This window comes from Amblyraja radiata, chromosome 19 (genome assembly GCF_010909765.2).
Source record: "Amblyraja radiata isolate CabotCenter1 chromosome 19, sAmbRad1.1.pri, whole genome shotgun sequence".
Taxonomy (NCBI): Eukaryota; Metazoa; Chordata; class Chondrichthyes; order Rajiformes; family Rajidae; genus Amblyraja; species Amblyraja radiata.
Genome location: NC_045974.1, coordinates 36,998,876 through 37,025,617, shown reverse-complemented (window position 1 = coordinate 37,025,617; position 26,742 = coordinate 36,998,876). Strand labels below are relative to the sequence as shown.

General features: G+C 42.9%; 1 protein-coding gene across 12 annotated transcripts in view; it reads left to right on the top strand.

Moving 5' to 3' along the window:
* The window catches only part of grip1 (glutamate receptor interacting protein 1), a 596,334-nt gene that overhangs the window by 271,482 nt on the left and 298,110 nt on the right, over window positions 1-26,742 (top strand). Inside the window, exon 1 of one of the 12 annotated variants that reach the window (XM_033038255.1) lies at window positions 19,725-20,024. The exons of the other annotated variants lie outside the window; for them this stretch is intronic. Coding sequence (XP_032894146.1) covers window positions 19,979-20,024 — 46 coding nt within the window. The 5' untranslated portion in view covers window positions 19,725-19,978. Of the gene's footprint in view, window positions 1-19,724; window positions 20,025-26,742 lie in introns of those variants that run through there. 12 annotated transcript variants of the gene reach the window in all.

Sequence of the window (26,742 nt, the reverse complement as noted above, 5' to 3'; positions counted from 1 at the left end):
TTTTATTGTATAATATTTCCTCATTAGGACACTTATCCTAATGGTATGCCATAACAATGATGAACATCCGTGAAGCTGGATGCAAAACCATAGTATTCAATGTGGTACTGAGGTACATTAGCCTTGGTCTTCCTAGTCCCATCCTGATTTATGCATTGTTAATTACATTTAGGCAGACAAATTGATGATTTTGAATTTGATATTAGCAGGGAAAAGACTTACAGATTTCTATTACACACCAGTGCATAGTTTATCAATTGTGCTTAATTTAGATCTATTTGAAATGACAGTTTTTGTGATGTGCACATAATTTGTAAAAGATCGGATTTGTTCTGAATCAATAATCTATGAAATATCTGTCAAGTATATTTTGCTGAAGCTGCATCAATGCTGGAAGTGCCTAATATCCCTGAAGATCTAGACTTCTGCTTGGGCATTTCTGGATATTAATTAATTATGCATTTAGATAAAAACAACTCATTTTATAATCTAGAAGACCAGCTTAATATAGTGCGGGAGTCCAGTTCCTCCCTTGTGCCTGTGCCAGCAGTTTGGTCGACCAATGCATGCATTTAGGAAGAAAAATGGTATGTTCACTAAAAATGGTCTTCATTAAAAAACGAATGGATTTGTTTACAGGAGATAGCTCATAGCTGTTGGACAAGAACATTGATGAGAGCACACTTGGAGTATTGTCTGCGGTTTTGGTTTCCTACCTTAGAAGGAGCAAATGTGCCATGGACGGAATCAGTAAAGATTTGCAAGTCTCTGATTCTGTAGATGGCAGGATTGACATGAAGAGAGTTTGAGTAGGTTGGAGTAGATTGTGTTCTTCAGAGTTTAGAAGAAAGAAGAGAGCTTTCAATGGTATTTATAACATTTGTAAAGGGTTTGACAGACTAGATACAGGAAGGATATTTTCGCTAACTCTGAAGTGTAGGACCGAGGGCCACAGTTTGTGAATGCAGCATTTAACATGGTAGTCTTCATCAGTCAGGGAGTTATTATGTAATGTTGCAGCCGCACAAAACATTGCTGAGGCCACACATTATGTATTATATGTAGTTTTGGTTAGCTGCGAAAGGAAATACATAAGTAAGCTGGAAAGAATGTAAAGCAGATTTACAAAAATATTGCCAGGACTCATAGGCCTGAGCTATAGGCCTGATTATTGATGTATTATTGATCATTGAATATTTGTTGTGTTGCTTTAATGTGCCTGTAAAGCTGTGGGAAGTAAGAAGTTAATTATTCTGTTCCTGGTGTATATAACATTTGAACACTAGCATGAGGGACCTTGTCAAAGGCCTTAATAAAGTCCGTATAAACACCAGGTCAGTCCCACTGTACGAGGTAATTCAAGAATTCCGAGTTTTCCCCTCATTCGAACTCGGAGAATGTCCGTAGCGGGTCCGTAGGAGTTTGTGGATGTCTCGTAGCGGCTCGTACGAGTAAAAAGTAACAATTTTTTTCATCACAAGTATTTTTTTACTCATGGACATTGTTCACAGTGTTGAAAAAACGTCCCGAGTTTACTGGATTTCCCGAGTACCTACCGTTAGCATTACGAGACTCTACGAGACGTCCACAAACTCCTACGGATCTGCTACGAGCTACATTCTCCGAGTTCGAATCAGGGGAAAACTCGGGGGAACTCTTGAATTACCTCGTACAGTGGGACAGGCCCATAACCTCATCAAACCTCTTGGATACTCTTCAAAATGCACTGCCACTCTTAGCTGTGATGTCAGGATCTCCAACCTATAGTTTCCTGGCTGCTCCTTGTTGCCCTTCTTAATTAATAGTATAAATTTAGTCACCTTTCAGTGTTCCAGAACTTCGTCTGTAGCTAAAGATGAAGGAAATATCTCTGCAAAGGCCTCTGCGATTTCCTCCCTATTTTACCAAAAGGTCTGAGGACGCACTTGGTCAAGACCTGGGTATCTATCCACCTCACTGTGCTTTAAGAGCACTAATGCCTTCTTTTAGGTAAGTCATATGTCCAAGACATATCAACTCATTTGCTTCAATTCCTAACTTCCATGAATTTCACAGGAAAAGCTGATGAGAAATATTCATTAAAAATCTTGCCCATCTCTTCTGGCTCCGCACAGATGGCCATGCTGATCTCTAAGGATACCTATTCTTTCCCTGTCTACTCTTATTAGTATACCTGTAGAATCTATTGAGATTTCCTTTACCTTGCCTGCCAGATCCATCTCATGCCCTATTTGTAGCCTCCTGATTTCCCTCTTAAGCCTACCCCTACACATCTTAGACTGATCCTGACCTAAAGCTGATGCAAGCCGCCTTTTTCCTGACCAATGATATATTGTACTTCAATTATGTATAAACGAATGCCAGGAACTGCTCAGAAATTCAACTAATGGAGTTGAAATTGCAAGAGAAAATTACATTTCTGCTTCATCCAAAACTAGTAAAACACCATGGAATTCTGAAAGACTGCTGTGAAATCATAAGTGCTGATTGAAAAGTCTCTCTGAAATGTTATAAACAAGATTAACTGGAATGACTAATATATAGTGTGGTTGCGTCTACGCACTGATGTATGACATTTGCCACACTTTGAGCAGAATGTTGAGGACTTCAAAGAGTTATATGAGGAAAAAATAGACTTTGTAGGGGAATAGTGGTTGTGAGGAAGAAAGGGAAAGGGGAGACACAAAACTGCATTGCATTCAACCTTCTCAGAGACTGGGTCAATGCCCACAGTAGACAACAAAATAGGCTTTAGGCCAAGACTTGAACACTGCTACATTAGAAAAACCATGTAACCTGACCTGAATACGTTGCCAACAGTTCTTTAAAAGTAAATGTTACGCAGAAATGGTTCTTCATTGTGAACAATTCTGTAGAACCACAGAGTAATAAAAATTAATGGAATGAATTGTAGCCACAAGATAAACTTGTTGTGCACAAAACATGGTAACTGTTTCTGAAAATAACCGCAAAGCTGTCAGGATTCAGAATTGTATACCTAATTATAATGTCCACAGGAAACCTCGAGAAATCGGTGGAGGGGTCATGTGGACTGATTTGTGATGAAATCACTTGTGGTGAAAATATGAGAGAAAGGCAGGCAGTGGAAACAGTATGGATAAAATTATTAAATAGGCAATAAAAACTGACTCCATTGGGAATAGAAACAAAATGCTGGAGTACCTCAGCAGGAAAGGCAGCATCTCTGGAGAGAAGAAATGAGTGATGTTTCGGGTTGAGACCCTTTTTCAGACTGAGAGTCAGGGGAGAGGGTCATAGAGATATGTAAGGGTAAGGTGTGAAAACGAGAGATCAAAGGGGACACAGATCAAGGAAAATGTACAATGGATCATTGTTAGCTGAGGGGAAGGTGACAACGAGGCATACAATCAGTAAAATGTAATCATGAGGATAGTGAAACTAGTCGGAGAACTGGGGGAAAGATGGAGAGAGAGGAAAAGCAAGGCTTACTTGAAATTAGAGAAGTCAGATTGAAGAAGGGTATCGACCCGAAACGTCACCCATTCCTTCTCTCCAGAAATGCTGCCTGTCCCGCTGAGGTACTCCAGCATTTTGTTTCTGTTCCCAATGGAGTCAGTTTTCATTGCCTATTTATTAATTTTATCCATATTGTTTCCACTCCCTGCCTTTCTCTCATATTTTCACCACAAGTGATTTAATCACAAATCAGTCCACATGATCCCTCCACTGATTTCTCGAGGTTTCCTGTGGACATTATAATTAGGTATACAATTCTCAATCCTGACAGATGACAGAGATGCTGCCTGTCCCGCTGAGTTACTCCAGCATTTTGTGTCTATCTTCGATATAGGAGTCAATGCCTGAAACAGCGGATACAGTAGATGAGGTTTGAAGAGGTGAACCACTGCCTCACGTGAAAGGACCTTCGAGGTCCTTGGATGGATTTGAGGGAGGAGGTATAGGGACAGGGGTTGCATCTCCTGCGTTTGCAGGGGAAAATACCTGGTGAAGGGGCATTTTGGGTGGGAAGGGATGAGTTAACTAGGAAGTTGCAGAAGGAACGGTCTCTGCGGAAAGCGGTGGAGATGGGAAGATGTGGCTAGTGGTGGGATCCCGTTGGAGGTGGTGAAGTTGCTGAATGTAGTCCTAATATCTGCCACTATTAAAGTTGGCAATTATAGTGGCAGATATTAAGACTACATGCAGCAAAGGTGCGGTGGTGATGGTGGATGTGAACATGCAAAAAAATTGGGATATGGAGACTAACTTGTATTAGAAATGAGAGCTCAAGAGTTTTTTGTAACAATATAAACAAGACCAAGTTTGAAGAGATCATGAAGCAATTTATTTTCGTGCCTTACTACAATGTGAATGTTATGTTAGAACAATGGCAAGAATCAAATGCTTTATATCAAAGTAGAATTAGGAATTGAGGTTTCAGTGTGCGGCTCACATTGTAACCCCTGGGGACAGCACTTTCTCTGCCTGCTGCCACCGACTAGACGTGTTCGGTCATCTTGGAATTCCTTCGCCTCTCCCCAGCTGCCGCTTCCGAGGTGAAGTACATTGGAGACACCAGGGGAGAAAACAGGGGGGGGGGGGGGGGGAAGAGGCCAAGTGGACAGAGCGAAGGGAGAGGTAGGAGGAGGCAGTGGGGGAGAGGGGGGGGGGGGGTGGGAGTGGTCAGTGATGGGATAAGGAGGACACGGCAAGGGCCGAGAGCGGAGAGGGAAAACCAATGGCCAGCAGTAGAGAAGTGGCAGTTGGTGAGGGGGGAGGGAGCCCCACGGTGACCAAGCACATCCTGACGGTGGCAGCAGCCTGAAGAAAGTATTGTCCCTAGGGGCAACAACAGCCGCGTCAACAGACTGTGCGGTGGGTGGAGAAGGGCTCGCTGGTGCACTTTGCAAGGTGTGAGCGGCATCAGAAGCCAGGGCTCTAAACGGCCGGGGATATGGTGGTCAGCAAGTCAGTCCACTATATCCAAAATCCATCATGAAGGTGTTCGCTAGAGCGAGGATTTACTGTAGTTTCTCTTTCTACCCTAGAAATTTCCCATTCATGTTATTAAAACATGGGTCAAATTACTTTGGAGGAAATACCACCTCCACACGACATGATCTTTTTGGACAAGTTAAGCCACATCTGTAAAGGGAGAACCGTTTAACCTTTTGGGTTAATGACCTATCAAAGACTTCCAACGTGCAGTATTTTGCTTTTCATTCACTCCTTTGAATTTTAGTTTTGTGGATGAAACAGCGTGTAATGCATTTGTCTTTCTAATTCATTTCTGTACCCTGTCAATGGTATCTTAAAATAAGTCATAAAACACACGCATGCACACACACACACACACACACACACACACACACACACACACACACACACACACACACACACACACACACACACACACACACACACACACACACACACACAGTCTCTTTGCATCTCCAGTGTTTCTAGAATCTCACTATTTAAAAAATACACTGCTCAATCCATTAAATTATTAAGTTACCTTTGGTTACACCAAATCCATTTATCATCTTTTGCCAAATCTATTAATAGCACTAAAATAGTTCTATCTGCACTGCTCATCTTTGCTGTGAAACATAATGGTAACGTTGTATTCATGGATTTGTATTGTATCATGTGAACTATTCATCAATAGTGAACAATTGCAACTCTCAGTACAAGATCCTGGCAGGTTACTTGTCACATCGTGTCCATTAGGAAATAAGACCGTCACCCTGCAACTATCTCCAATCTAGCTTTCAAATTCAGAAAATGCAACTCTTGCAGAATCTTATCAAAGATTAGCTTCCAGAAATTTATGCGCAACTTCCTGGGACACCCTTCCATCAGCCTTACATTTCTCTTCAATATATTCAAACAGGTTTAGCAGAAACTGTACATTTCTTTATCCAAAACGACAAGTAATTATTGACAACGGATGCGACTTAATCTGAGAGTCTTTGATTGGCACCACTCACCTTTCCCAAAAAGCACTATAGCACGATGTTAAAACTATTCCATTGTCCAGTGCCATCACTGAATAACTCCTGATCATTCTCCTTTCCCCAATAAAAACCAAAATGAGGTACAGATTTACACAACCAGAAAAGTTACTCTTCACCTTCCCTCATCTAGATTTGTTTATCACCTTTCCATCAGATGATCATCTTTCCATCCATGGAGACTTTCCATCAGGTCTCTGATGCTGTTCGACCCGTTGAGTTCCTCTGGCAGTTTGTTTTATGCTCTAGATTCTGGCATCTTGTCTTTCTAGTCCACGGCTTTCAACTTTTAAATTACTCTGAACAGTATCCTTGCACACTGAAACCTAAATTCTTAATTCTACTTTGATATAAAGCATTCGATTCTTGCCATTGTTCTAACATAACACTCACTTTGTAGTAAGGCACCTTCATGATCTCTTCAAACTTGGTCTATTTGCTTCTTGTTTAAATTGTTACATAAAAACTAGTCTCCTTATCCCAATTTCTTTGCATGGTCACATCCACTATCAACACTACACCTGTGCTGCATGTAGTCCTAATATCTGCCACCATGGTAATAGTGAGACAATGTATTCCCAATCAGCCGTCGCATGCAGCACATAATCCTCCGACATTTTCATCACCTCCAACGGGATCCCACCACTAGTCACGTCTTCCCATCTCCACCGCTTTCCGCGGAGACCGTTCCTTCTGCAACTTCCTAGTTAACTCATCCCTTCCCACCTAAATCGCCCCCTCACCAGTTACTTTCCCCTGCAAACGCAGGAGATGCAACACCTGTCCCAGTACAATACACAAATGGACTGTTAAAAAAGTATATTGAAGAGATTGGAGAAAAATGAGAAGAATGCGGAATAAGGAATAACTGTTGACCATGATCTTCATTGGAATTGCTCTAAAGTGAGCTAATTAATAGCACCATGATTAGAAGGAATCAATTAATTTCAGAAGAAAGAGTGTGAAGGGACTATTGTAGAAGTGTGAAAGTATTTGCAAAGAAGTGTCTGGCAAGCTAATCAATTCAGATAGAAGTAATAATTTCAATTGGTTGTTAACTTGACACTTGAGACGATCTGTTGAAAGGAATAATCCTGCCGGTGTTCTTTGAACACTGGAACCAGCCAGAGATTCCACATGGTCTTTAGTTTTATTCCTATACATTTCTGCTCTGATAGCTAAACTATGAGAATAATGCTTTTGGATTAATATCAGATGCAAGATCCATGTTTCCACTAAGTACACATCTATTCGAGTACGAATCTTGTGACGAAAACTGGTTTCAATTGCCCTTGGGTATGCTAATATTGTAGCATTCTTTCAGCTGTTGCATTTCTGATGTCGATTAAATCTTTGAGCATCTATTCCCTCGTTAAATGTAATGTGGCTACTGCATGTATTGGAAATAATGGCTTAGATTTTATGATGGGAGTAAGCCTTAGGCTTTTAATACTCACCAAACACAATGGAACGTATTGGACAGAAACTCTGGCAACTACACATGAGCAGTTTAAATGAGCAATATCAATAGGTTTTTTTTGTCAGGGAAATCACCTTATTAGATGCCAGTGCTTGCTTTAATAATCTGAATTGAACTCCATGCAATGCCAATATTTTGAGATACATTCCCATTGGTATCCCTTTGAAGGCTCTATGATCGGATCTGAATTGAATTCTAAGTGAAATTTGAATGAAATAGAGATTATTGGCAAGGCAGTTCTCACAATCAGAGAATGTAGTATTGAAAGATGATGTTAAATGTATGTCTTGAGCTAGTTTTTTTTGTTTTTTTTAGCTGTGTATATGTGGGGGGTGGCGGGGGGGGGGGGGGGGCTGTGGGGGAAACCGTTTAATCTCTACCCTGTACAGGGACCCGACTTTTTCCCTGTCGGGTCTCCAGTGTCGTTGGGCCCAACTGACATCGAGGAGCCGGCGGCAGCCTCCGGCCGGGACTAACCTGAGGGCTCCAGTCGCGGAGCCTGCGGAACTGACATCGCGGAGCTGGCTGACTTCGGAACGGGAAGAGCTGTGGTGGCGTGCAGCTGCGACCCGACTTTGGAGTTCGGAGGCTCCGGCCGCAAGCCCGGTAACATCGGAGCTCGCAGGTCCCTGGTGGGAGACTGCTTTTCCGAGCTCCGCAACGGCGGCTTCTCCCGCTGGAATCGCGGGGTTTAAAGGACATGGAGCCGGGGCCTAACATCGCCCGGCGTGGCTTAAACGGCCACAGGACTTACCATCGCCCGCCGGGGGCTTTAACATCGGAGCCCCAGTTCGCCTCGATGCTGCAGTTGGACTGCTGGACCGCGGGAGAAGGAACAAAGGGAAGAGATAAATACAATACAATACAATACAATTCAATTTATTGTCATTTGGACCCCTTGAGGTCCAAACGAAATGCCGTTTCTGCAGCCATACATTACAAACAAATAGACCCAAGACACAACATAATTTACATAAACATCCATCACATTGCTGTGATGGAAGGCCAAAAAAACTTCTCTCTCCACTGCACCCTCCCCCCCCCGATGTCAGAGTCAAAGTCAAGCCCCCGGCGGGCGATGGCGATTGTCCCGTGGCCATTATTGCCACGCCGGGTGATGCAAGGTCGCACACCGGGTCTTGGTGTTAGAGCCCCCGGCGTGCGCTCGCAGAGACCCGCGGCCATTCCAAGCCGCGCGGTGCGGTGCTGTAAAGCCCCGCTCCAGGAGCTCTTCAACCCCGCAACTCGGGCGGGAGAAGTCGCCGCTGCGGGAGCCCCGAAAAAGCGGTCTCCCTCCAGGGTCCCGCGGGCTCCCGGTGTTACCGTCCGCCAAACCCGCAGTTGCAGCCACCGAATCTCCGGGGGTCGGGTCGAAGCAGCGTCCACCACAGCTCCACCCGCTCTGGACTCGGCCAGCTCCGCAACAGTGAGTAGTCGGCACAGAGCCCCCGGTCTTCCTGTTGGAGGCCGCTCCTCGTTGCAGCCCCAACGACAACGGAGACCCGACAAAGAAAAGGTCGGGTCTCCCGTGCAGGGAGAGATTTAAAAGTTACCCCCAACCCCCCCACACCACCCCCACCCCCCCACACACATACCCCAACAAAAATAACAAAAACTACATAAAAACATAGACATAAAATAATAAAAACGCAGACGGACTGCAGAGGCCGCTGCAGACGAGAGTCGCGCCGCCTACCGCCTAAAAGACTTTGCCTTCCATCACAGTGAGGAGGTGTTGGGGATTCACTGTGATGGATGTTTATGTAAACTGTGTTAAGTGTTGGTCTTGGATTTTTTTGTATTGTAAAGGACTGTAGAAAATGCAATTTCATTCAAACCAAGTTGTTTGAATGACAATAAATAGCATTCCATTCCATGTTTTATTCTTTCAAACGGTAAAATTGTTTAATCGATTTTTAATTCCCTTCTTTTATCTATCATTTGCAATATTTATTTACAAATCTAAATCTAATTTGATTCATGTTTCATACTTGTTTAGATTCTGTAACTGAGGATTCTTCCATCTATTTGCTGAATGAAAAACAGATTTTTGTACAAAGGGGGTCAAATTCAAAGGACAAAGAACATTTATTGTCACATACAGCAATTGGTGCAGTGAAATTTGAGTTATCATGCAACATACAAATAAGATAAACACAACACTTTAGAATTTAACAAAAAAACATTTAAAAAAATCCCAACGGAATCAACGTTTGAAACATGGGAAATGTTGTGGACAGTTGCTACGGTATTTGTTGAACATAGTTCCCAGTGTCATTTACCACATTTTTCGAATCATTAGGTCGGGGGAAAAGAAACTGCATTAACTCAAATTTTATATAGTTTACAATTAACAATGACATAAAATATTGACAATTAAGTCTCTTCTTCTTCGTGCGTATGGAGTGCACAGCCTAAAGTTGATTGCATTTGTCGAAAATTGACAACCTGTTCTATTTGATCTTATTTGATTGTGCACACCAAGTTGATTGCATTTGTCGAAACAGGACAGACCATGTGAAGGTTGCAATCTCCCACCCCAATTAAGTCTCCATTCACGATCTCAGGGAAATTCCTATTCTTATGGTGCCTCCCATCACAGCACTTTAAAGTTAAACTTTGCCACCGATTGTAACCGGCTGTACTAATCCGATGATAGATACAGGTAGGTCTGCTACAATGCAACGCAAATGAAATACTAGGCAATCGGGCGGGCGGCAAGATGGCACAGTGGCAGAGTTGCTGCCTTGCAGTGCCGGAGATTCGGGTTCGATCCTGACTACGGGTGCTGTCTGTACGGAGTTTGTATGTTCTCCCCATGACCGCGTGGGTTTTCTCTGAGATTTTCGGTTTCCTCCCACATTCTAAAAATGTACAGGTTTGTAGGTTAATTGGCTTAAACTCTCTAAACATAAACTAAACTAAGCAATCGATGAATTAGGGAACACTTTATTATGTAGGCCAATCTGATTATAATGCGATTACGATTACCTATTAGAGAACCACTTAGAAGTTATTTATAAAGTTGGTGTCTTGGATAAAAAACTGTTTCCATGTAGCCTACCCGCAGGAATTAAACACCATTGTTCCTTAAGAACACAGCTGCTACTTTCACCACTGGTGGTTACTGAAATTGATAAGCAATCATTTTTATTGACAATTGTGCAATATTACTCTATTGAACAATGTCACATAAAGCCTCCCATGTTTTTATCCTGCTGTAACCAAGATAAACTTATAGTTATTTAAAAAAACCTTTACTTTTGGAAAACCTGAGGGGAAAAATAACTTTGTTATTGCAAGTCTGAAAATCACTAGTTCCTAATCCCCATTGACACATATTGGTTTTATAACACATTTTTTTTATGGCATTAGGTTTCTTCAGAACCCAACTATTATATTGTAGTAGAACATAGAATAGTACAGCACAGGAACAGGACCTTCAGCCCACAATGCCCGTGCCGAACATAATGCCAAGTTAAGCTAATCATCTCTGCTTGCACATGATCCATATCTCTCCATTCCCTGCAGATCCAGCAGATTCTCAAGAAAGTTTATTGTCATGTGTCCCTGATAGGACAATGAAATTCTTGCTTTGCTTTAGCACAGCAGAACATAGTATGCACGAATACAGAACAGATCAGTGTGTCTATCCATGTGCCTATCCAAAAGCCTCCTAAATTCCCTGATCATATGTACCTCCACCGTCATCACTGGTAGCATGTTCTAGGCACCCACTACTCTCTGTGTTGAAAGAACTTGCTCCACACATCTTCTTTAAACTTTTGACCTTCTCACCTTAAATCTGTGCCTTCTAGTCCTTGACATTTTCAGGGTGAGAAAAATTTCTGACTGTTTACACTATCTATGCCTGTATATCTCATAATTGTATATACATCTATCGGGTCTTTCCTTAGCCTCTGACACTACAGAGAAACCAATCCAGATCTGCACTTTCTTATTGGAGCTAATACCCTCCAAAGGCAGCATTCTGACAAACGTCATCTGCACCCTCTCCAGAGCCACAACTTTGTTCCTGTAATGGGGCAAAAGGAACATGGAACGCTAAATATGGCCTAACTAAAGTGCTGTAAAACTGCAATGTGATTTCCTGGTTCTTATACACAATACCCAAACCTGTAAAGGGAAACATGCTGTATGCCTTTTTACCATTTTATCCATTTGTGTGGCCACTTTCAGGATTCTATAGACTTGGACCCCGAGATCTCTTTGTAAATCAATGCTATTAAGGTTCTTTAACTGCATGCGCTCCCCTTACATTTAACGACCGAAAAGTGCAATACCTCACACTTCCCAGATTTAACTCCATTTGCCATTTCTCTGTCCATTTTTGTAGACTGTTAGACTCTCGAGGTACAGCATGGAAACAGGCTTTAGGGCGCACCGAATTCGCGCCGACCCGCGATCCCCGTACACTAGCGCTATCCTACACACTGAGACGATTTAACATTTTACCAAAACCAATTAACCTACAAACCTGCACGTCTTTGAATTGTGGGAGGAAACAGGAGCCCCTGGAACGGGGAGAACGTATTAATATGGGTAAGTCAGCGTGAGAGGCAGCATCTATGGAGAGAAGGAATGGGTGACGTTTCGGGTCAAGACCCTTCTTCACCCATTCCTTCTCTCCAGCGATGCTGCCTGTCATGCTGAGTTACTCCAGAATTTGAAGTCTATCTTCGGTTTAAACCAGCATCTGCAGTTCCTTCCTACAAGTTTTAGTGCGGGTGTCAGAGATTATGGGGAGAAGGCAGGAGAATAGGGTTAGGAGGGAGAGATCCATCAGCCATGATTGAATGGTTGAGCAGACATGACGAGCCAAATGACCTAATTCTGCTCCTATCACTTATGACCTTTTGAATGTACAAACTCTGTACAGGCAGCACCTGCAGTCAGGATCAAACTCTGATCTCTGGTGCTGTAAGACAGCAACTCTCCCACTGCGCCACCGTGCCATCCCAGGAGCTGATCTACATCCTGCCAGATACAGAGACAACGTCCTCACTATCTGCAACTCCACCAGGTTTGATGTGGTCTGTAAATTTACTAAGCAACCCATCGACGTTCATGCCCAGGTCATTTATATAGATCTCAAATAGCAGAAGTCCCGGCACAATTCCCCGTGGAACTCCACTGGTCACAGAACTCCAGCCAGAGTAGCACCATCCCACCACAACCAACTTCCCTGAGGAAGCCAGTCTGAACCCAAACGACCAAGTCTCCATGGATCCCCTGCTGCTTGATCTTCTGGATCAATGTGCCATATGGAACTTTATCAAATGCCTGACTAATCCATGTCGACAGACCACTGCCCTACCTTCATTGACGATCTTCACACCTCTTCAAAAAAGCTCAATCAAGATTTTAAGATGTGACTTGCTGTGGACAAAGCAATGCTGACTGCCTAATTAGCCCATTCTCTTACAAACGGGTGCAAGTCCTATCCCAAAGAAATCTCTCCAATTGCTTCCTATAATTTCCTGGATTATCTCCTCTTAAAGAAAGGAACAACCTTGGCTGCTCTTCAATCCTCTGGGACCTCGCCCATGGCTATAGAAGATACAATGATCTTCGTCAATGCTCCTGCATTCACCTCTCTTCCATCGCTCAATAACCTGGGGTTAATGAGATCCCATCAGGCACCGGGGATTTAGCCACCATAACGCTCTTCAAGAGCTCCAACACTTCCACCTTCTCGATCTCAAACACCCCTCGCATGTTAGTATTCTCCAGACTATTCTCACATTCCTACTTATCATTCTCCTTGGCGAATACATTGCAAGGTATTTGTTTCGTACCTTGTCTACATCTTCTGACTCCCAAGCATAAATCCCCTCCTTTATTTCCTTGAGCATCGCCTTGGGATTTATACAGCGGAACTGCTTATACTTTAGTTGATATGCTGCAGTAATTAATTTTAAAGTGTCGGTTTGAATTCATTATTGACAACTCTCTTCTTGAACTGATATAAAAGCGGTTTCTGCAACAAAAATATTCCAAGCCTAAAATAGAACAAAAAAGACTCATTTCAAATTATTTTTGAATAAACCATAATCTAAAACGGAATGAAGTTGTACCAATTCCGATTTGTTTCATTGTTGCGTGTCTCATGTTGTATGCAGACCGGATTTTGCCATTGATTTCTTACTGCAGAAAATAATGAGTAAATACTTGATGGACAGGCAAGAGTAACTTGGGATTTCTGCTGAAAGATGCGGCATCTTAATATTGCAACACTGTCTTGATACTCGATTATTCTGCAGAACATCCAGACTTTGTGTGTAGGAAGGGACTGAAGATGCTGGTTTAAACCGAAGATAGGCACACAATGCTGGAGTAACTCAGCGAGACAGGCAGCACCTCTGGAGAGAAGGAATGGGTGACGTTTTGGGTCGAGACCCTTCTTCAGACTATTTTCCTTTATCCACTTGAAGGCCAGCTTTGAACATCTAAGTTTTTGGTGAACGTTACTATGCAGTGAGGAATTCCATTGCACTAAATCTTACATTTTTTTTAATGCTGGTCCAACAAACACTTGAAATGTTATTTGATTTTTAAATGAAGTGTTTACGTTTTGAAAAAATAAATTAAATTTGACCTCAAAATAAATTAAATTTGACCTCAAATTTCATGTTAATCTAGGAAAAGTTTCCTCAAAATGGTGGTAGATTGGCTACCAAAAGTGGCAGCCAATCCACTTTTTGATGTTCCTTCAACACAATTCTTAAATTGTGAGTTCAGTCTGAAGAAGGGTATCGACCCGAAACATCACTTCTCTCCAGAGATGTTGCCTGAATTAGTCCAGCATTTTGTGTCTATCTTTGATTTAAACCAGCATCTGCAATTCCTTCCTGCACAATTCTTGAATATGTCCTGTTCTGTTGACAGGAACTTGGACAATGTGGCAAACATCAGGTGGGCACTGTGCTGGGAATCCTCAAGGTTGAATTAATCCTGAAGCTACGGGCCAAGTGAGGCTAATCAACTTGCTAATTTAATTACTACCAGCATCCTCTGTACTCTTGCTGGAAATACTAATGGGTAGATTGTTGCTTGAGTGGGACATTCAGTCCCCGAGTCCTTGCCAAATGATTAAGCCTGGCGTTGTTACTGCTGCTAACAGTAAGTAACATCCTGCAGAAACAAGGAACTGCAGATGCTGGTTTACACCAAGAGACACAAAGTGCTGGAGTAACTCAATGGGTCAGGCAGCATCTCGAGAGAACATGGATAGGTGACGTACCAGTCTGAGAACAGATTCTGACCCGAAATGTCACCTATCCATGCTACCTCACCTGCTGAATTACTCCAGCACTTTGTGTCCTTTTGTAGGTAACATCCTGCTTGAACTTCCACATGATTATGACCAAAATCAGACCTTCGAGACCCAAAAGAGCCATATAAGCTGGGCAACCCATCCATCAGTGGAGGTAAAACGATTCACCCAGCCTCCAATCTTCATTATCACGTTTTCCACTCTTTCCCTGACACCAAGCCAAATGGGTGATACTAAATTCACTGGAAAATGTGAGCGTGTGGCTCAGCACAAATAAACGTACAAATTGGAAACTTGAGGATAGAGGCACTTCAGTACTAAACACTCTCTCTCTCTGTAGTAGATCAAGATAAGTGGGCTTACATTCCAAGGATTACACCAACAGGCTTCGTGGACATAATTTAATTATGATGAGTCTGGGTGCAAGTGCAATGAAGTGCTCACCAACAGGACTTAAAAGCTAAGTGGTCAATGTTCTTAGAGAAATATATCATAATTTGACAAAAACTATCTTATGAACGTCGTAGAAAAATACAAAAATCTGGCAATGAGGGAGGAATGTCAATTATCAAATGGAAGAGTTAGTTTGAATTCCTTGTGGATGACTGTCTGAGCTACAGTGCATTCAGAAAGTATTCAGACCCCTTCACTTTTCCCACATTTTGTTACGTTACAGCCTTATCCTAAAATTGATTACATTTTTTTTATCATCAATCTACATACTATACCCCATAATAAAAATGCGAAAACAGGTGTTTAGAAATGTTTGCAAAGTAATTAAAAAGAAATAACTGAAATATCACATTTACATAAGTATTCAGACCCTTTACTCAGTACTTTGTTGAGGCACCTTTGGCAGCGATTACAGCCTCAAGTCTTCTTGGGTATGACGCTACAAGCTTGGCACACCTGTATTTGGGTAATTTCTCCCATTCTCCTCTGCAGATCCTCTCAAGTTCTGTCAGGTTGGATGGGGAGAATCGATGCACAGCTATTTTCATGTCCCTCCAGAGATGTTCGATCGGGTTCAAGTCTAGGCTCTGGCTGGGCCAGTCAAGGACATTCACAGACTTATCACAAAGCCACTCCTGCGTTATCTTGGCTGTGTGCTTAGGGTCGTTGTCACGTTGGAAGGTGAACCTCCGCCCCAGTCTGAGGTCCAGAATGCTCTGGAGCAGGTTTTCATCAAAGATCTCTCTGTACTTTGTTCCATTCATCATTCCCTTGATCCTGACTAGTCTCCCAGTTCCTGCCGCTGAAAAATATCCCCACAGCATGATGCTACCACCACCATGCCTCACCGGAGGTATGGTATTGGCCAGGTGATGAGCGGTGCCTGGTTTCCTCCAGACGTGATGCTTGGCATTCAGGCCAAAGAGTTCAATCTTGGTTTCATCAGACCAGGGAATCTTGTTTCTCATGCCTTTTGGCCAACTCCAAGCGGGCTGTCATATGTCTTTTACTGAGGGGTGGCTTCCGTCTGGCCACTCTACCATAAAGGCCTGATTGGTGTAGTGCTACAGATATAGTTGTCCTTCTGGAAGGTTCTCCCATCTCCACAGAGGAACTCTGGAGCTCCTCTGTCAGAGTGACCATCGGGTTCTTGGTCACCTCCCTGACCAAGGCCCTTCTCCCCCGATTGCTCAGTTTGGCCGAGCTGCCAGCACTATGAAGAGTCCTGGTGGTTCCAAAGTACTTCCATTTAAGAATGACGGAGGCCACTGTGCTCTTCGGGACCTGCAATGCTGCAGAAATTGTTTTATACCCTTCACCAGATACCCTTCACCTCGACACAATCCTGTCTCGTAGGTCTAAGGAGGTCTAAGGACTAATTCCTTCGTCTTCATGACTTGGTTTTTGCTCTGACGCACTGTCAACTGTGGGACCTTATATAATCAGGTGTGTGCCTTTCCAAATCATGTCCAATCAATTTAATGATCAGCCATGATCATATTGAATGGCGGTGCTGACTCGAGGGCTGAATTGCCTACTCCTGCACCTATTTTCTGTTTCCAATATACTTGCACTCTCACTGTACCTCCGATGCCTTTATGTGACTAGAAATCTATCTATCTCTTAAATATTTTTTTGTGACGAACTCCACAGTCTTCTGTGGGTAGACAATTATACAGATAGAAACATAGAAACATAGAAAATAGGTGCAGGAGTAGGCCATTCGGCCCTTCGAGCCTGCACCGCCATTCGATATGATCATGGCTGATCATCCAACTCAGTATCCCATCCCTGCCTTCTCTCCATACCCCCTGATCCCTTTAGCCACAAGGGCCACATCTAACTCCCTCTTAAATATAGCCAATGAACTGGCTTCAACTACCTTCTGTGGCAGAGAATTCCACAGATTCACCACTCTCTGTGTAAAAAATGATTTTCTCATCTCGGTTCCCTCTTATCCTTAAACTGTGACCCCTAGTTCTGGACTTCCCCAACATCGGGAATAATCTTCCTGCATCTAGCCTGTCCAACCCCTTAAGAATTTTGTACGTTTCTATAAGATTCCCCCTCAATCTTCTAAATGCTAGCTTGTACAAGCCGAGTCTATCCAGTCTTTCTTCATATGAAAGTCCTGCCATCCCAGGAATCAGTCTGGTGAACCTTTTCTGTACTCCTTCTATGGCAAGAATGTCTGTCCTCAGATTAGATATTCTTTCCTCAGATTCAGTACTCACAGCTCTGTATCTTGCAATGGTTGTGGACACCTCCCATCCCCTCTTCCCTCTGCTTGGGAAACATCCTCCTGCAAACAACTTGTAGAGCATTGTCAGAATTTTGAACATTACAGTGAGTTAATGAATAGTTCATCAAATAACTGACGTGGACTGTGAAGTATAAATGTGCTCATTTTAATCATGGTGTGTTGTAATTTGTTGTTGCCCACGCCGAGAACTATAACGACTGGTGATAAACTTCTACCCAACCATTTCTTTATCCAACGCGGGATCTATTCTCCAGTTGTTGTTTTGCGGTACATTCAGACTTGCTTAAGAAGTCTTTCAGTATCCGTATTTAATCTGTCAACTGGTAATTGTTTTCGAGTGCACCAACTGATTTGTAAGGTACTTCTTTCTCACAGCTGAATCGTTAAGAATCTTTACCTAAATAGCCATAAAAACAGTGCATTTTTCCTGAGCTCGACATAGGCAAACTGTATAAGATGAAGTGGCTCTGGATTGTAACCAAACCATCTATTGGACTCGACTGAATCCAACGATTTGGTCCTCCAACTGCAAGATGTAACATGATGGTGGTGGCCCGTCATAGATGACGACAGCATGGTTGTGCCGTCTCATGTCTTGTGGGAACGAGTGTGGCTCACGAGTCCGATACACGAGCCACATACGTGGGAGCAGTGGGGGCACATGAAGCCCGCCGTGGGTTGAGGGCTGCAGCCTTCCCCTCTGCCTCTGGCACTAACGAGTCGGCTTCGGCGATTATCTTCGAAACTGCTGACCGCCTTCCAAGTGGTTGCACGCCAGCCAATCCTGTCACTGGCACGGGTTTCCAGTTCTTTGTGTGCTGGAGGTGGTCCTTGACGCAGTCTCTGATAGAGGCTTGCAAACAGCAGAGCAGATTCGAAACAGGTCCGTGGAATTGCTGAACAGACATTGTGTAAGAAGGAACTGCAGATGCTGGTTTAAATTTGGTCGAAGATAGACACAAACAGTTTCATGGGACCAATTCAATTTGACTGAGATGGTGTCAATCTTGCCTGCATCAGAAAATTGTTCATCTAAGCCATACTTCAAAATTTGGAGCTAGGTTGATATCTCTAGTTTTCATAGACATCATTTAGTTCCCGATCAACATCACAAAAAATCGCCACTTTGCATTTATCCCATTATTTTAAGCTTGGGCACATCTTTTTGTGTGTTTCCTGGATTAGAACAATAAGCACCAACAAGCTGCGTTGAGATAATTGGCGGCCATGGAAAGTGATATGAGAATGCTGGTCCTATTTTCCAAGTGTGAGGTGCATTTGGAGAGTGTAAAGGAGTAGAGCATGAGTGAGAATGACTGGGAATCGTATCTACACAATTCAAGTGTGAGTACAGGTAGATTGCTGATATTATCTTAGTTATAAATAATGGGATGGAATACAAAAGTAATTGGGTAATAAATCTTTATTCTCCACATTTTCGTTGCTTTCGTCAGCAGAGCTGCAACATCTGTGCAGAGGGCCATGGGTCATTCTTTCTGATATTTCGCATCTGCTGCGCTTTGCCTCTGAATGATAAATGTGTATTAATTAGATAAGAATAAGATGTTTCGAAAAGGATCTTAAAACCGTGGAGAGTTTTTGGGCTACTTACATCAGGTCAGTAGCTACTGTATGTTGATGCACTAATGTAATGGTATTTAAAAAGTGATGAGATGAGTAAAGGATAATTGTCTGGGGACAACGTGGGAGCAGCAGGGTTCGGTTAATGAGTGAACCAGGAGGCTGATGGAAGTTTATTCACACGGATCTGTAGAACCATGACATTTTCCACAGGCTAGAGTACATTTCACTCCCACAATATTTAGCCGATGAAGAACTGCGGGCCAATGTTATCGGTTTGGGTGATGGAGGTAAAGCGCTGACAACATTGGTCTGATTGAGTTCCTCCCGTTCTGTAAAAAATGTTACTGTGCTTTTGTGGAAAGGAAACTGAAACACTGCGCAGTTAAGCTAGACAAGTGGACTAGCGGTGCCATATTTTAAATGTTTGGCATGATGGTTGTCAACCCTTGTACAACACAGTACTGCACTTGCTGGCACTCACTAAATCTGGACATAAATAACCTTTGACATTGCAGACAGAGAAGCTATGTGGATAAATACAGCCACTGAAATCTGTCATCTTGCCAAATAGCTGCCCGTTGAGCAGCAGATCTAAATTAAACCGCTTTCTGATGTTCGAGTCTGAAAGCAGTGTTCGCTCGTTCAGCCAAGACGGTGGAGTCTTAATGGTAATTCCGGTGAGAGTTTTCCAGACTTTTGCTTGTTCTCTGACAAAGGAATGATGATGATGCACCTGCTGGCTGCTTGGTTTGATTATTCAACTCACAAACTGGCACCCAGCGGCAACACTGAAGTGTATGTCTGTAGTGAAGGGTGGATTCTGCTACAGTAACTGGCTGTGATGAGCTGTGGAGCAAGGCTGGACTAGCCAGACATCTTGTTCAAGTTCTTGTTTGGAAATCATGGATTTGTTATGTGGAATTGGCCCTGACCTTAACAGTGACTTTGGTAAGTGAGATGAAACAAACACTTCTATTCCAGTTTATTCTCGTGCTGTCTCAGATTCGGAGTTCTGGTGAAAATAATAGTTTAAACATGATCCCCGTGGTTGAAATAAATAAAGCTGGGAAAATTGGTAAAAAGCCACGTCCAAGTTCATTGGCATTTAAGGATTGTGTAAAAACAGCAGTCACTACAAGTGGTTGGTTAGCTGCAACTTCTCCAAAAATCATAAAAGCAGGTACTAAAATCATTTTTGATCTGGTTGAGATAGTCCCCCTGAGACTGAATTCATGGCAAGCCTTGTACTTTGCATTCCAGACTGCAATGCAGGATCGGAGGTGGTGGTGTTAGCTGATCAGTCACACAATTTTAGTTTAGTTTAGAGATACAGCATGCAGGCGGGTGCTTCAGCCCACCGAGCCCACGCTGACTACAGATCACCCATTTACACTAGTTCTACGTTATAGACAATAGACAATAGGTGCAGGAGTAGGCCATTCGACCCTTCGAACCAGCACCGCCATTCAATGTGATCATGGTTGATCATCCACAATCAGTACCCCGTTCCTGCCTTCTTCCCATATCCCTTGACTCCGCTATCTTTAAGAGCTCTATCTAATTCTCTCTGGAAAGCATCCAGAGAATTAGCCTCCACTGCCTTCTGAGGCAGAGAATTCCACAGATTCACAACTCTGGGTGAAAAAGTTTTTCCTCGTCTCTGTTCTAAATGGCCTACCCATTATTCTTAAACTGTGGCCCCTGGCTCTGGACTTCCCCAAACATCGGGAACATGTTTCCTGCCTAAGTCCAATCCCTTAATAATCTTATATGTTTCAATAAGAATTCTAAATTCCAGTGTATACAAGCCCAGTCACTCCATTCCTTCAACATATGACAGTCCCGTCATCCCAGGAATTAGCCTGGTGAACCTCGTGCACTCCCTCAATAGCAAGAATGTCTTTCCTCTAATTTGGAGACCAAAACTGCACACAATACTCCAGGTGCGGTCTCACCAGGGGCACTTTCCCACTGCCTACACACTCGGGGCAATTTACAGAGGCCAATGAACTTGCAAATTAATATTAAAAATGCAGTGGGAAAACAGGCTTTAAAATCTTTCATAACTAAATATTTCTTCTTGACTCATTGACGTTGAAAATTCTGATTGCAGTCAGTGAACACTTGCATTGAGCAGCAGAGCTGATTAGAGCAATACTGGATAGACTGATCCCCAGCATTGTGGTGGAGAATCCCAACTGATTGGGATGGCTGATACAAAATGCTGGGGTAACTCAGCGGGACAGGCAGCATCTCTGGAGAGAAGGAACGGGTGAAGTTTCGGGTCGAGACCCTTCTTCAGACTGAGAGTCGGGGGAGAGGGAATCTAGATATATGGAAGGGTAAGGTGTGAAAACGACAGATCAAAGCGGACATAGATCAAAGAAATGTAGAAGGGTTGGTTTTTGTGCAGGAAAGAACTGCAGGTGCTGGTTTAAATCGAAGGTAGATACATGGGTTGATTTTTAGTTGAAGGTGACAACAAGGCATACCATCAGTAAAATTAATCAGGAGGACAGTGAAAGAGTAATACCCTTCTTCAGCTACTGGACCACGTGTAGTTTGGTGATGGAGTGGAGATCTGGATGCGGAGTATCTGTCAGTGAGCATGAATGAACAGAGCAGGTCTGCTTTAAGTCTGGCAGTCTCCCGTCTTCCCCCTTCTGAGCTCAATGCTCAGTCCCTGGATATCGTTGAGCGAGAGGTCCCTGCTGCAGCACTACTCATCCAGGCGTTCACTCTCTCTCTCTCGTACGTTGACTCATCACCTCCTCTGCAGAGTAAACAGCAGATTATTTCAACTGCACTTTGTGAAACCTGAGTTTTGTCATTGTTTTTAAGCCATGGTAGGAAAGAAATTGTGTTACAAATTGGCCACATTCCCAAAATGAATTCAGCACCATTCCAGTTTGCTGCCAGTTGCAGCGTTTGCATGTTTCTGAGGAGACTTTTAAATCAAGCTTGATTTCAAGTACCAATGCCAGGGTTTTAAAAGCTTTTAAACCTAGCCTTCGATGTTATTGAAAATGACTGCACTAACCAGCAAATCATTCTGCATGATTATTTAAAAATCAGTTACAGTCATTTCAAATTATGTGTTGGTTTGGACTGCGATTGAACGAGCTTTGTCGTGTTAAAGCTGTTTTTGTCTATTAATTGATCTTCAGTTTAAAACTGAATGTAGTATTTGATATTTCAAAGCAACTCGTTTAAATAAATTACTTTAGAATACTGTGCAATTATGTTATCAAGTTGTATTCTGACTTGCAAGGGAGTTTGCACACGAAAAATCATTTTTCAATTTTAGGCAGGATCAGATCATCAATTGATACTTAAAGTAGAAACTTAATTTCATTAGGTTTTCAGCATTGCATACATTTTATAGACACTTTGTAGAAAAATACAATGTATTTTTGACGTACAAGTTACTGGTATTGATGATGAAAATAATTGTATAATGTTGGAGAGTTTACATTTTGAAATGCAAAATGTCTGAAAAACATTACTTGGTGTTGGAAGTAGATGCAGTACATGAACATTGAGCAAAGTTAATTTTAATTTAGTTTTGGTTCTAGTCGAAAGGCCTGAAGCGGATAATGATTAAATGAGTGAATCAATTTGCAATGTTGATTTCTTTCTCCATAGTAATTTCTTGATTTGTAAATGTTCCATCTACAAATGTTCACTTTAATGTCATTGACTCTTTGGGTACATGCCTTCAAGCTGTTTTTCACGGTAATGATATTGTTTGTGTATAGAAATGCACTGTGCCAAAATACTTTGTTTTTCCCAGCCTTTTCAATTTAGAAAATTTCACGTCATGAAAATGTCTCCATCAAGGCATACCTCGGAAAAAACAAAGAATTCCTCTAAATACCATCTAGGCTGCCTGGTTTACAGTGCCGCTTGTTATCAAAGAATGGTACTCATGAGTCACGAGTCATCGTGTTCCACACAGAAACAGGGCCTTCAGCCCATCGAGTCAGCACAGACAATCAAGTACCTATTTACAAATTCCATTCTCTTCACTTTAATTCCATTAATTTTCATTTAGTGTAGAGACACAGTGCAAAAACAGGCCCTTCGGCCCACCGAGGCCGCGCCGACCAGCGATCCCCACACATTAACACTATACTACACACACTAGGGACAATTCTAGGTAGACAAAAATGCTGGAGAAACTCAGCGGGCGAGGCAGCATCTATGGAATGAAGGAAATGGTCTGAGTGCAGGTAGATGGGACTTGGGGAAAAGAAGTGTTCGGCACGGACTTGTAGGGCCGAGATGGCCTGTTTCTGTGCTGCAATTGTTATATGGTTATATGGAAATAGGCAACGTTTCGGGTCTACATAACTGTACATCTGTGTGGGAGGAAACCGAAGATCTCGGAGAAAACCCACACGATCACGGGGAGAACATACAAACTCCGTAGTCAGGATTGAACCCGGGTCCCCGGTGGTGCAAGCGCTGTAAGGCACCAACTCTACCGCTGCTCCACCGTGCCCTTAATTGCACATTGATTGTTGGCAGAATCTGCCATGATAGCCCCTCCAATTTAAAGTAGTCAATTAGCGCACCAGCTCGCACATCTTTGAGATACAGGAAGAGACCAGAGCATCAGGAGAAACACACGCAGTCACAGATAGAATGTGCAAACTCCACGTGGACCGTGCCAGAGATCAGGATTAAACATCGGTCATTGTGCCGTCAGTAACTCTGCTACCTGTCACAGCAGCAACTCTGCCACCTGTCACAGCAGCAACTCTGCCACCTGTCACAGCAGCAACTCTGCCACCTGTCACAGCAGCAACTCTGCCACCTGTCACAGCAGCAACTCTGCTACATGTCACAGCAGCAACTCTGCTACATGTCACAGCAGCAACTCTGCCACCTGTCACAGCAGCAACTCTGCTACCTGTCACAGCAGCTACTCTGCCACCTGTCACAGCAGCAACTCTGCTACATGTCCACTTTGTCTATATTTCTTTACTTTTTATATGTGGATGACATTATGTGTAGGATAATGGCTGGAATGGCTGATCAATTGTGTAATATGTATCTAAGATCAAAGTGCTTTAATGAAGGGAACTGGAACGTTGAGTCTCCTTCAACAGTGGGCAGTTCGGGTACAGTCAGCAAAGTCCTGCAGCTGTGATATCCACGTCCCTTGACAGAATATTTATATAGGTCGAGGGTAAATGGAGGTTCCCAATACCACATCAAACTTTATGCGCCCCCTTTTGTCCTGTTGTGAGGCAATTATTGCTTTTGCTGAATGAATCTTAAGGGGTTAGACAGGCTAGATGCAGGAAGATTGTTTCCGATGTTGGGGAAGTCCAGAACAAGGGGTCACAGTTTAAGGATAAGGGGGAAATCTTTTAGGACCGAGATGAGGAAAAAAAGTTTCACGCAGAGAGTGGTGAATCTCTGGAATTCTCTGCCACAGAAGGTAGTTGAGGCCAGTTTGTTGGCTATATTTAAGAGGGAGTTAGATGTGGCCCTTGTGGCTAAAGGGATCAGGGGGTATGGAGAGAAGGCAGGTATGGGATACTGAGTTGGATGATCAGCCATGATCATATTGAATGGCGGTGCAGGCTCGAAGGGCCGAATGGCCTACTCCTGCACCTATTTTCTATGTTTCTATGTCTATGAATCCATGAACTGAGGAACACGAGTAACAATAGAAATTGTGGCTCTGGTCTGAGCAGACTTTGAGAAAGGTGCCGGGGTAGAGGGCATAGAGCATCCTGCGGAACAGTTAGCTCTGCTGCCTCACAGCTGCATGGAGTTTGTAGGGTGTGCGCTTGGAACGTGGGATCTATGCAGTTTGTAAGGACCGAGCGGGGTTCATGCAGAGTTTGTAGTGTCTGTGCGGAGTCTGTGATGTCCATATGGGGGTCCATAAGATGACCGTTCAGTCTTCATACGTGGAACATACCATGTCTGTGGTGTCAATCTGGTATTCTTGCACGTTCAAAAGACAAGCTTGAAGGTCACTTTGCTGCTGTAAATTAGTATGGACAAATGGCAGAGAATTAAAGGGAAAATGATGAAAGTGTGAATGGGGTTGTTGGGGCTGTTGTGTCAAGAGCCAACATGGACCTGATGGTCCAGATGGCCAGCTCATGTGTGAGCAAATCAGTGAAGCTCCCTTCTTTATGCTCCTAATTGTCATCTTTATTAGTCAGTGGACTTTGTGCATTTACTGGAGTGAACAATGTGCGTATTGATCTCAGGTGGCCTTATCATTATATTGGAATGATATATGTTTTTGTTTTTTAATTGTCATCACATTTAATTTTGACCCTTATCTGCTTCAGTCCCTCCCCAGTAGCACCTAAACTAAATTAAAATCAATTTTGCTTTAGGAATCATTAATCCAAGCGATTACTACCCCCTGGAACAAAGTTAACTTCTTTGAATGTCTAATTCTACGCAACTCAGCCAATGTGGGTGAGCTATTTACATGCAATTGGCGATGAGAATTGACGTAGTGAGACAGTTCAGCAAAATCTGCTGCAGGTTATTGTAATATTGACAAGCCATAAATCAGACCAATTTGAGATATTTCACAAATTACTTTTACCACAGACACGTACACAACATTTCAAACACGTTTAATGATTGAATATATTAATTATGTGCTGTATTTCAAGTGATGAATTGAATATATGGGCATTGGAGTGCCTGTCCCTGTTCAGTAGTTCCTGAGCCTCCATTAACGCTCACTGACCTCTCCTATTACACTGTGTATAATGAGTTATTACATGCGAGGGATGGTGAACTTCCCACAGATAACTGATCATTGCAATTGCCACTCAGGTAATGCCACTCAAATGCCATGCAGAGGTCAATCCTTCCACAGATATAACAAGTATGTAGGAAGGAACTGCAGATGCTGCTTCAAACCAAAGATAGACACAACATGCTGGGGTAACTCAGCGGGCAGGCAGCATCACTGGAGAGAAGGAATGGGTGACGTTTCGGGTCGACACCCTTCTTCAGAAACGTCACCCATTCCTTCTCTCCAGAGATGCTGCCTGTCCCGCTGAGTTGCTCCAGCTTTTTGTGTCTAACTTCTATTTCAGTTTCATCTTATCAAGACCTACAAAAGCTCTGGTGGTCACAAACCTGCCCACATTCCAATGCCCCAGTGTCCTTGAGCTCCACCAACAGTTACATTCCAACATTTGACCTTTTACAACTTGCCAGACCATGACATCAGGTGCAATCCATCTCATGGTAAATGGGACTCATCAGTCAATAGGGTAGAATGGTCAGAAGCAATGTGCTACCTGTACTAGCACTGCAAGTAACACACAGCAGACCTTTCCAGTACGAGAATCCATTTATTGTAAGGGTAATGGGTAACAAGGACATGGTGTAAACGGGGACAACTGTAGATTGTAATGCTGCAATTTATTAATGAAATAATGTAGATTTGTTCAATAGTTCAATCTGTTTTTAAAAACTGATTCACTCATTTTCCCGGTGGCCTGCATGGGCTAACATGTTACTTGCCTGAAGCATTTGTCCTAAATAAGCCTAGATTTCAATTCTATATCATAGAAATATAGAAACTTAGAAAATAGGTGCAGAAGGAGGCCATTCGGCCCTTTGAGCCAGCCTTCTCCCCATATCCCTTGATTCCACTAGCCCCTAGAAC